We start from the raw sequence: 12468 nt of genomic DNA, 5'->3' as shown, positions 1-12468 counted from the left end.
CAATCTTCACGAATATTCCTAAATTCATCTGGATTTATTTATGTCATGAAGTGGGCCAAATAATTGGATCCGAAAACCTTCGTCAGCTCGGGGGATTGATTGCGCCAAAAGCCACGTCTTCATTTACTGTGCCCTTTAATTTCATGGTCCCAAGGTAGTTTTTACACTTGTAAGATTTATGTAGATCATTCACTATTTCCCAATTTTGAAGTCGACTTAAAATGGCCCACGCCTCCACATTTAAATCTTTTGCAACATAAACATAGAAAAAATCGAAAATGGTAAATTTTTCGTCAAATATTTTTTTTTTGAGAAATAAACCTCCTCCATGTTACGAATTATATTGGAGACGGCTAAAATTATTATTATTATTTTTTTTAACTGTACCGTGATTTATCAGCAAAAGAAATTGAAATTGAAATTGAAATTGAAATTGAAATGAAAATTTGATTTACTGTGTAAAAAAATTGAAAATGCTATATATATAAAACGCGTTTTTACGCAGAAATATGTTTAGCTACAACAGTTCCGGATGCGACTTCGTTTAGAAAAACTGCTAATTTATTTAGTAGAGATAGAGATTGCCCTTTCCACGTTTCACATTCATGTTTATATTTATTTATATTTATATTTATATTATCTGCCTCGGCCTTTCCTCTCTTAAATAAATAAATAATATCGATATTTTTGCGGTGACACCGTACTTAAGTTCCATCGCCGCTGCCGGAAAAGCTCTTCTCCGCCTCCGGTAATATCCGAACGATCAATTATAGGCGTGTAGATCAGCGATCCGCTTGAAAATGAGTAACGGGGACCTTCTCCTAATCGATCCTCTTGAACTTCAATTCCCATGTAAGTTTTTTTTTTTTTAATATATTTGTATCCTGTGTCTATTATGGTTTCAAATTCCTTTGTCTTATGTTAACATTTAGATGAATAATTGCCTTAATTTCTGTTTGTTTAGATCTGCGCGTTGAGTTTATTTCGAGTTATTTGTTTTTAATAAATTTTATTTCTTGTTTTTGCAAAATAAGTCGAATTGAAGAAGCAGATCTCTTGTTCCATGCAATTAACCAACAAATCAGATGAATATGTCGCTTTCAAGGTATAAGTTGTTTGTGTTCAGTTGGATACGAAACAACTGAAGAATCATTCATTCTCTTGGGGTATCTGAATTTTTGATTTTTTTTATTCTATTCTGTTTAATTTGTGATATTCAGGTGAAGACTACAAATCCGAAGAAGTATTGTGTGAGGCCGAATACTGGTGTAGTTATTCCTCGCTCGTCTTGTGATGTCATAGGTATCTCTTCTTCTCTCTCTCTGGTATGTGTATAACCGGCCGGCAGGCTGTGGGGGAGATCTCCGTGCTGAAGATGGAAGATTCAATTTTTGTGTATTTCTGAATGGTTAGGATAAATGGACACGTCATTCCCCTCGCTAAAATCCTGTTCTGCCCCCGTGTCCGCGTGCATATGCTGTCCCTGTCAATTAATTATTTTATATTTTCATGTTTTATTCATTTATTTATCATTCGCATGTAAAATTTAGAAGTTAATGGATGCTGAAAGACTTTGAAATATTTATTTAATGTTGAGGTGCTTCTTTTAAGAATTAGACCGATTGCTGATCTTTAGTAGTTCTGTCATTCAGTTACTATGCAAGCCCAAAAAGAGGCACCGCCAGACATGCAATGCAGGGATAAATTTCTCCTTCAGAGCGTAGTGGTGAGACCCGGTATTGCTTCAAAGGATATTACTCCAGAAATGGTAATATTATATTACTTTCATGTGCTTCATCAGATAAGTTATGTTTGTTATTAAAAAAAAGTAAAAGGTTTTCATGTGTGAGCTGTATGATAGTTCAACAAAGACTCGGGAAATAACGTTGATGAATGTAAGTTGAAGGTTACCTATGTTCCACCGCCACAACCACCTTCTCCTGTGCGAGAAGGGTCAGAGGAAGGCTCTTCACCTCGGGCTTCAGTATCAGACAACGGGACGGTGAATCAGACTCCTGAATTCAACATTGTGAGTTTTGGATTCTTGATTGAGTCTCGATTTTAATCATAATAGTATTTGTCAAGTACATGAATGTCTAAGTGAACTTTTTTTTTTGATAATTTCGCAGATGTCCAAACCATTTAGTGAGTCTCGCGAGAGCATACCAGAGGTTATATCCATCATTTTTTGTAATTTATTGCTTGTTATTATTATAATATTATTACTAGTGTGCAAAGATATCCTCACCTTGGCATCTACTAGCATTAACCATTACAGCCTACAAGGTTATTCACATCATTGCCTTTTTTTCGAGTATTCCCTCTGCATATGCTGGCTTTTATTGTTATGGACATATTTGTCTCTGCTTTATATCTCATTTGTTGCACGTTTTGGGTCGGTTTAAGATATTTTAATTTCTGTTTATGTGAATTTTTTTGTTCTTTTAGACATTACTCGTATTTACATGGTCTGTTTTGATATAGCTCAGATGTCCTTTCTGTTGATTGAATCCTGACTGAATACTTGTATACTGTAAAACGCCTTGGGATTAAAGAGACAAAGTGAGCATTCATATCATGACTAGCAGATCGCAGTTGTCAGCTACTGCTTTGACTTATAATTTGTTGACGAATGTCTGAGCCTGGCATGTACTTAAACTACTCTATCTGTAGCCAGCTAGCTGTTACTAACAAGTTACTCGTGCAACCCCTAAAAACAAGTGATTATGGATTTTTCTTTCACAAGTTAATCACTTAGAGGGGTGCAAACACTCCCTCAATCTAGAGTCGTGCTTTCCGACCCATCAATTACTCATCTATTGTTGGAGCACATTTGTGGATAATATGGTTGTGCTTTGGTAGAAATGATGAAATCTTCTGAATATTTTTCTCTATCAAGAAGGATTTATTTTCGTCTCAACTGTAGGTTAAGGCCATTATTTCTAAGTTGACCGAGGAGAAAAAAAATGCTATTCAGCAAAATAAGAAGCTTCACCAAGAAATGGTAACACTTCGTTGTTTGCTTTCTGGTACTTAATGATTTGATTTGTTAGACGAACAAGGATTTGATGAGCTTGTAACTGTCTCCTCTTAACAACCCTGCCCCAAAATAGAATAAAAGTAAAAAATATCTTTCGGTTGACAAGCTTTTTACAAATGGGAAGTATGAAGAACGAGAAACAACATGATTCATGATGTTCTTAAATAATTGTTGATTTTTAAGTCGTGGATTGAGAAACGACTGGGTTATGTAGGGGTTTCTTTGAAATTATTTAGTTTCATTTTGTTAGGAAATTGCTCAAGCGATGAATGAAAATCGATGATTTGAAACCTCTCGCTAAATTCTCAACCAAAGAATTTGCATCGGGTTTGAGTCCAAATTTATGTTGAAATGTGGTATTACTTGCGAAAATCCCAGTTGAGTTTTTGGAAATGAGATTGGTTGGGCTACCATGGAGTATGCTTATGTGTATTATACTGATGTCTTTTACACACCACGTGCAGTTCGTGCATGATGCTAATATTTTGTCCTTTGTTCTTGTCATTTTTATTCTATTTTACTAATGATGTACAGGAACTTTTGAAACGTCAAGGCAATAGAAGCCATGGTGGTATACCGTTTAAGTATGTCATCATCATTGGCTTGATTGGGATTCTGGTTGGGTATCTGTTTAAAAGAACATGAAGGATGAAACTCGATCTGCTCGAAGGGAAACCACAGTTTATGCCTGTCTGTTAAAAGATTTAGGTCGTTGAAGAAAATGTGTTGCTTGTAAGTTACTTATTATTGAATTTAGAAGTTTGTTTGACTGTAGAAAATATGCCTAGATTGGGTTTCATGTTCTTTGTAATTTGTTGGAAATGGGTGACTAACAAATTCAACATGGTTATTTCCATAACTTAAGCAGGTATATTCTCTTATGTTTCGAAACATGGATAGGTCTCCTTTTTCATCTTTTACATGAAGGCGAGATTGCAATGGCGCTCTTTTTCGACAGCTCAGTGGCAAGTTAAAATAGCTCAGAAATTATTTCATTTCATGATTTGGAAGATACGTGCGGTACGGCTAGGCTTGGGGATGATTATGCAAACAAAAAGAAGGGAGATTTTATTTATCATTAACTATGAATTTCTATTAACAAGATATTGAATTATGGCTTAAGTCGTCTCCCTCGATTCTAGATACATTTGTGACATTTTCATGAATGCATTCAAACTTGCAAGCAATTTATAATCTATAGGATTTAAAAAAAAAAACACAATCTGGGCATCAAACTCAATTTGAAAACTGGGAGACCAAAGATATATAGTGAATTAGTGATTTCAACAAGTTTTACGCTATCAGTACGACAATGCAATGAAACAGTACTTGGCACCTCTGTCAAATCAAAGTTACAATTCTACTGCTACACATGTATGATCAAGGCGCTAGATTATGGCAACTATGAGTTGCAAAATTCAAACTATATTTTTTCTCCAAGTTTATCAAACCCCACAAGCAAGAAACTATTACAGTGTCAAGTTGCAACATTCTAGTGTGAGGACATCTTACCATTCATGTCTTGATCGGATTTTTTTAGCATGTTGCATCGACATACGATCTTGCGGAAGTCGTCCAGGGTTATCTAAAAAGATGTTAACTCGCAAAACAAGTTACGGAGCATCAAACTTTATCTATATACAGTGCATAATAACATGGATTTTTTCAGCTTCGTGTAAAGGCTTAGAACTAATAGTTCTCGATATACATGGATATTAGTTGTTGGTAAATCAGGAGAGCATTTGGCAAATGTTCGTGAATACCCTCAATCTGTCGTTTTTAAAGAAGTGACCGCACGACCTACGGCCAATTGGTAGATTGCTTAATGCTCATTAACATCACCCTAACACAATTTCAGATGGGTTATATGTACAATGACTATTTAACAGTATTTTATTATAGAAATTCTTCTTTAAGTTGTACTTGAATTTTATTATTTGTCCTCGATCAGTAATTTCTAACTCAATGTCACAACATGGTTTTTCTCTCTTAAAATAAAAATCATACAATTGAACATTAAATTGATGAATAAAAAACTCCAAAGGAAAATGAAAGACATGGCTAAAACTAATCAAGAATGGTACGAGTCCCATGTGATTTGATTTGGACAGACGTTATTAAGAAACTAATTAGTCTTAAAGTTCAATGTAATTATATTACAAAAGCTGACATTCAATTTCTGTAGGATTATCAAGTTATATAATTTGTTTTATATAAACTAATGATGGAGACAGAGCATACCCTATTGCAGATGCATGTACTAAATAGAATTTTGTCTTTCATCCATTATAGTTTAAGCCTACCATCTATTATTAAATCCCCGAAATTTATGGCGGTGACAAACTTTTTAAATTATACTAGGGAAGTAACTAGGTTTTGATTAATCTAAGGATTAGACCTCGTAGAGGTCATTTGCAGGGAAAAACTTATAATTTCTAGTAAAATTTGTACATTTAAAGAGTACTAAAGTATAAACATACATTTAATGAACTGATATTCCACAAGCGTGCGTGCGATTTGTATTTCCTGTCTCAAAAAACGAAGGGAAAAAAAACTCGCAAGAAATAGGATATTATGTGAAAAAACATCGACTCAAAGACGTTTTAATTGGGAAAATTTCAATAACATCAAGTAAAGTGGAGGTATGAGCATTGAAATCACGTGAAAACGCACAGAGCATAAGCTTAATTCGAGTAAAGACAAGAAGAAATCTCGGCTTGATACAAAGACAAGACAGCGTCAATATGAAGTAAGTGTCGATGCAAAACAGAGGATTTCTCAAACTACAATTTCAGGAAAATGGTACAGGAGGCTTAATGGCGAAATCTTGATGGTAAAACAAGATTTGAAGGACAAGATTAGAACTGACAAACATCCAAATTGGTGAACACTATATTCGATACTAAGAAAAGTTAAAATATACCAGCAAAGGCCAATAATCAAGATTAATATCAGAACATTAAGTACTAAAATCCTGCCTAAGCCAAATATAGAATTAGCAAAAGGAAATTCGTAAAGTTGAAGGGAGGGATTAAATTCAGCTAATTACTATTAGCATCTCCAAGCTGAAGCAGATATCAACTCCATCTTCTGCCAACAAAGAACCAGAGAAGATTGGACCTTTTCTAGGTGGAATCCTCGAACCGGGGTCCTCTTCAGGACGCATTCAGCTTGTGATTCGTTGATATTGCTAAATGTTGCCGGGGTAAATCCAGACGACAAAAATGCACTCCTCCAGTTCTGGAGTTTTTCAGTATGAAAATGACCCATTATAGACTTTTGGATTCCAGGTTGGATCAAGAAACGCTCAATCTTCTGCAAGGCATCAGTATTCATGCTAACAGCATCAAGAGATTCGAGCAGGCTCGAATATGATTGAACAGTGTGGATTACCCGGCCAGAAAACGAAAGGTCAGTTCTATCACATCCTTCGTTCACAGAGACCACTATTCTTGGTGACAATTGCTTGACTCGGTGAAGAACTGAAGGAGCTGATAATTGGTGATTCATAAAGGAACCAAATGGTAGATTCACTGCAACAGCTTTATTTCCAGATGCAAGAAAAGATGGAGACCATGAACTAGAATTCAAGGAATCAATACTCATAACCTCAAACTCAAATTCAAGATTGATTTCACCTGCAAATTGAATGAGATTTTCTCTAGCAAGGCCTAATTCTATCTGATCATATGTCAAGGGGGAGACAACTGCGGTTATTTTCAAAAGTGTTACGCCCCTCCCCCTTGATGCTAGCTCATGGATAAGAGAGGCCCATTGTCCACCATACCCAATATCAAAATCTACAATATGAATTCCATCAAATCCATCCAAGGCTTCAAGAATGGCTTGGTTACAAGTGAAGTTAGTAAATTGTACTAGGGGTGAAATCTCAGAGAAAGCCTTATAAGCACCAATCTTGGAAACGAGACTATATGGGGATGAATTAATGATGGAGGTGTTGGTGGTGTTATTCGTGTGAAGGAGCATTTGCAATGCCTCCTTACAGTAAAAAGCAGCCCTTAGAAAAGGCTTGCCAATGGCAGAGAACTGGTGATTGAGCCGCGCCAATATCCCTTGCGCGAGTATAGGATTCCCTGTCTGGACCAGCTCCGCTACCTCGTATAGCTGGTCAATCGCCTGCTGTTCTGACTCAATTGGCTTCTGATGCAGATTCTGTGGAAGTAAAAAAGAAGACCCTTTAGGGATATGGTCAACGGGAAGCTCGACGAATCCGCCAATGGAGCCAGAATTGAGCCTTTTGGCCTGAGGTGTAGCGAAAATGACCGGTTCTTGGTGTTGCGAATAAGTTAGAGGTAAGAAAAATAATGAATTCTGAGAATACTGACTTTGGCTTTGGTTCGACAGCAGCTGTGGATTGAAAATGGGAGACTTCATTTCTGTGGAAGAATCATAACTAGGTTGCTGATTAAGAGCAAAAGATCCTAGATTGTTAGATATAGAAGGGTACACAAGATTAGTATGGAGATTTGAAGATAATTGGCTGGTAGGAATCGCACCAAATTGGTCTCCACCAAAGCTTTGATCCATAACCCCGAAACCACCACCAGACTCAAACCCCGCTGCAGCTGAACCGCCGCCGGAGATTTGAAGAACCTTATTCAGACATCCCAACACAGGGTCTTCAACATCCCCCGTGATCCACCTGAAAACGGGTTGTTCTTGGCTCGGAGAAGGGGCGACAGACCCTGAAAACACACTCTCCCAGTCCCACATACCACATTTCTCCGCATTTCCTCCCCGGCAGGCAGTTTCGATCTCAAGAGACGGAGGAACAGGGAGGAGTTCCCTATCAGCTCCTCCAGCATTGGAGCTGGTGGCAGTAGTAGAGTCATGCAGCCAAATGGGAGATGGGTTTGTGTCAGAAACAGCCACCACCCCCGGCGTGCCGCCGCCGCCGCCGAAAGAAGAACTCAGGGTTGAGGAAGATGAAGGCCGGCTAGGAACCCGCGCAGAATCCAGGACAGAAGTAGGCTCACCACAATTACCGTTAAAGAAGTGACTTTTGTTGCAATAATCTGAGAAGAAACCTCTATTTTTCAAAATCAGCTCCAAATCTAACACCCCCGTCCCCTCAAAATCAAAGGGTGAGGGCATCCCCTTCATTTAAGAACTAAAGACCCAAAAACCCACCACCTACTTCAATCCCTCTAGATTCAACCAACCAAAACAAGACGGGCCAGAATATTTTAGAAGATAATTAAAATCTTTGATATGAATCCACAAGATAAAATCTTTGCAAATGCAGGAAACTCGGGAATATATACAAGTACCTATGTGCATGTATGCGCATGTATACCCACAAGAACATGTATCAATCTGTAGCTGCGGCTATCCTTTCAGTATCATTATAATGGGATAATGAATAAATTGGATGGATGGTCAAGAAAATATGAAAATGGAGGTTCGAAGCAATTTCATTTCACAGTCAATAATTCTCTCCTCTAATCTACGAAGAAGTAGAGATGTCCTTGCCTTGTGTTTACTGCCATGGATGCGTGGAACATAAAAAAAAAAACCCCCGCCTTGCTCTCTGTCTCTCTCTTTCTTGTTCAATTGTTTTCCCTTTTCACTCTTTTTAGTTAATTTATGTGGTTTGTCTGTAGACGTTTCTTGGAAGGGTTTCTTATCGTTCTACCCGCAACCACGTCAAGAACTCGCGCGTGACTGTCACGAAATGGAAATGTGTCTAAATTATATCTGTTTTCCTTATTCATATCTTACCGTGATCACTCATTGAATCCACAATTCCACATCATAAACAACCTAAAATAATGATAAAAGTAAACCTCTTGTAAGACGTGGTGAGAATCTTATTGATATTCACAATAAAAAATAATAATTTTAACATAAAAAATAATAATTTTTCATAGATAATTCAAATAAAATATATGTCTCACAAAATAAAACTTGGATGTGACACAAGTTTTTATATAATGCTACAAACAATTACACGCGCAACTAGGAGCGTGGGTAAACTGAAAACGAGAGCTCTTCTCCAGTACTTTTCCAACAGGGACCAGCAATAAAATAGGATTTGAGGGATTAACCGGTGGCTTTTTTCCATCCGAAATTACCCTTGCCCCCTGCCACCACTCACATTTCAATGCTGGGGGCAAATCCGTACTTTCAGGAGAACTGAATCTGACGGCACGAGGTAATGAATCAAGCTTATCTGGAGGAAGATTAACGTACAGGATATGGCCAGATGGGTGGGAATCTACGGTCGTGATTTCATGTTTTTTGTGGTCATTTGAGTTCTGTGAACCAATGGGTTCCTATGAATCGACTGTCGCTTTCTATTAACAAACGGGAAAATGGAAAAGTGAGCCATTCATAAGTAAAATATGTTAAAATCTGCGAATTTGGTTTTTGCCTAAACAAATATAATATTTTTGCCATAATTTTTAATTCTCGAAGATGTTAGATTATTATTATTATTATTATTAATTTTTTTCATAACATTTTTTAAAGTACTAATTCTATGTTAGTTCTGATTCATTCATGAGAATTTGATTATTATTATTATTATTATTATTTTTATTTTTTTTTCATAACATTTTTTTAAGTACTAATTCTATGTTAGTTATAATTCATTAATGAGAAAATGGATTATTATTATAAGATATGTCGTTCTTAAAATAAAACTGGTTTTTCGATTTTTTTTGGATAAAGTATCGTATAATTTTTCTTTCTAAATACTTCTGATCTTCAAGTAAATTATTTTGAATTGATAATTTTATTTTATTAAAATTATTTTCAAGTATAATTTTCCAATTTTCCTCATAAATATTTGTCATACATTGTAATTAAATGTCTAACTCTATTATTCGGAGACAAGTGGTATCTTTATTTTAATTTTTTTATCGATTAGTTTTTATTATTTATACTATTTTATTAAGTCTGAAATAGTTAGAGTAACTAACTTTAGTGTCATGATCTGTTTTAATAATTATATATATTAATAAAATGTTAAAATTGTAATGCAAGTTATATGTATTGCAACGGATAGAGATTGTTTCTTAGGTTTAGGTTTTATGTTCAATTCTTGTTGAAGTCATTTTTTTATTATTTTATTTTTCAATTTATTTTTTAATTTATATATCGAAATTACAGTGTAGTCCCTCGCTATTTCTTATAATTATATTTTGATCATCATTTAAATATAAATCAAATAAAGTATAAAAATATTATACAACGCAGCAACGCGTGCGTCGGTGCACTCGTATTTTATTAAGGTTGATGGAATGATAATAATCACGTAGAAAATGACACCAACTTTTTCTTTCAACTTTATCCTTATAAGATAATAATATTAAACTTTTGTTTTTTGTTTTTGTTTTTGTTTTGGTTTTTGTTTTAATATTCAATACACACTTTTATTTTTATTTTTTTATTTAAAAAAATTAAAATATCAATTTAGTCCTTTCATAATATGTCAAATTTCACTTTTAGTACATCGATAATAATAAAAAAGACTGTAACACATGCAGGATAACTAGTATATATAAAAAAAAAAATTCGCCCCCCTGGAGAAAATGTATGTCTCCGTCCCTATCTCCTCGCAAATTCCCAACTCTTGCGCATTCAACCTGGAATTGCAACATATTGCATATGATGAAAATACAATTATATTTCTTCAAAAAAAAAAAATTTATTTCTGATATATTTACATAAATAATAATTTTTCGATTTTAATTCGAGACAGAAGGGATATGCATGTCAAATTTCTAAAAGATCAAATTAGCATGAATGTATCATAAACATAAAAGGGACCATTTATTTTTTTTATCCAAAGACAGATTATAAGTCGTAGATTTTTTTATTTTGCGTGTCCGATAAGAGAGAACGTGCGTAGGTTTAAAAGATTAATAATTTTGGGTGCAAAGAATATATGTTTATTTTGTTAATCCATGTGATGGGCTGCAATTTTCCTTCTTCCTTGATGAAGTGGAAAGTGTATATCCAGCTATTTTTTCCCCATAATTAATTATAATCTCAAGCCTTTTATATATAATTAAATTTACATGTATATATATATATATGTATATGTATATGTATAATACTTGTAATATTTGCAGATACAATATTATTGTTAATCAATGAAATATTTTACATAAGTTAAAAAAAAAAAATTAAATCAGTCACAGTGTTTTTATCCTTGTATCCTACATAACTAAAAAAGTAGAGGGCATGTTCTTTGCTCTCGTCTCAAGGTACCACACAAATCATACATATTAATTTTGCAAGTTTTTGATATTTCGGACAATGAATGCGTACAATCCAAGGGCGGTTTTCTTTTGAATATAATTTATCGACTCTGGTGAAATGTCAATGTTACTACGTGTTCCGTAGTTTGCTTCAGATAAGATATACTTTCCATGAATTTGGAAGTACCTAAACCTCTTATAAAATATCTGCGGCCACGAATTGTTTTATTTCGAGCCTTTGCTACAATGGAGACAGAAACCTAACTCATGAATTGTAAATTGAAACTCAAGTTTTCGAAACATGAGAGAGACTGATTATTATTTATTTAATTATTTATTTATTTATTTGTCCTTCTCCTTTCGCCAATTGAAAATCTTGGTAACTAAAGAATATTGGCTACTCCATAATAAGATGCATGGTCTTCTTTAGGATAATCGAGTTGAATTCCTCACAACATTTTCATATTTAAGTTCAATTTTCTCGGGCGGCCTTGCTTGAATTCCCAAGTTGTAAAATCTTTACAACTCAAGTTAGCTTATAAAAAATACAATTCAAAATCGAGTTTGGTCCGAAGGACAAAATAATTTCGACCACCAACTCAACATCTTCACATAATAAACAGTAAAAAGGCCCAAACATAGGCAAAGCCTGAGCTTTCGGGTTTGGCCCAATTTGGTGTGTTGACGAAAGAAATGCCCAAACGTTCCTTACTGCAGTCGAGTCCGACAATCGGTCAAATTTGGCATTTTGTTTTAAAAATAGTAAAATCTTTTTAAATTAATATTCGATAATTATTTTAAATTAAAAATATTTTATAAGATATTACTATCTTAGTTTTTCAAATTATATGTTTTTTTAAAAAATTTAACATATGATTTCGAATATCTTGTAAGTTACTAAATATCTTATAAGAGGTCTTTAATAAAAATTGTAAATTATCATTATAAACTAGATTAAAATGAATTTCACGACTATAATACATGTTTATTTATATAAATACATATATACACACACACATATGTGTGTATATATAGGGTGGGGACAAACAAAGGTGGTAGGTCCCAAGAATGCAGATGTTTTAGAAGACACATAGCCGAGTTTTAAGGAGGCGTTTAATGTATTGAAAGTGTCGCTAATCCCACAGCCGCCTCGGTAACTGTTGCCGTGCCGCCGCCACTCCAGTCACCACCGTCAACCGC

The 12468-nt window shown here is 34.7% G+C and overlaps 2 protein-coding genes across 3 annotated transcripts; one reads left to right on the top strand and one right to left on the bottom strand.

Moving 5' to 3' along the window:
• Positions 1 to 614: 614 nt before the first annotated feature.
• Positions 615 to 3904, top strand: LOC142527845 (vesicle-associated protein 1-2-like). 2 transcript variants are annotated; one of them, XM_075632822.1, is made up of 8 exons: positions 615 to 852; positions 1035 to 1105; positions 1221 to 1302; positions 1653 to 1768; positions 1862 to 2029; positions 2130 to 2171; positions 2927 to 3004; positions 3575 to 3904. In XM_075632822.1, the coding sequence occupies exons 1-8, from the start codon at positions 801 to 803 to the stop codon at positions 3683 to 3685; spliced, it is 720 nt and encodes a 239-aa protein (XP_075488937.1). In that variant the 5' UTR covers positions 615 to 800; the 3' UTR covers positions 3686 to 3904. The 2 variants fall into 2 exon arrangements, with proteins under 2 accessions (XP_075488937.1, XP_075488936.1); XM_075632821.1 differs by lacking the exons at positions 2927 to 3004; positions 3575 to 3904 and having other exon boundaries at positions 2130 to 2920.
• A 2031-nt stretch (positions 3905 to 5935) lies between these two features.
• On the bottom strand, positions 5936 to 8619 carry LOC142527844 (scarecrow-like protein 6). The gene has a single exon (XM_075632819.1). It carries the CDS (start codon positions 8162 to 8164, stop codon positions 6092 to 6094), a length of 2073 nt encoding a protein of 690 aa, XP_075488934.1. The 5' UTR covers positions 8165 to 8619; the 3' UTR covers positions 5936 to 6091.
• Between the last annotated feature and the right edge of the window lie 3849 nt (positions 8620 to 12468).

The sequence above is a fragment of the Primulina tabacum genome, chromosome 15, assembly GCF_025594145.1.
Source record: "Primulina tabacum isolate GXHZ01 chromosome 15, ASM2559414v2, whole genome shotgun sequence".
In the NCBI taxonomy this organism is placed as follows: Eukaryota; Viridiplantae; Streptophyta; class Magnoliopsida; order Lamiales; family Gesneriaceae; genus Primulina; species Primulina tabacum.
Note: the sequence above shows the minus strand (reverse complement) of the source record. Positions and strands in the feature narration are given on the sequence as shown.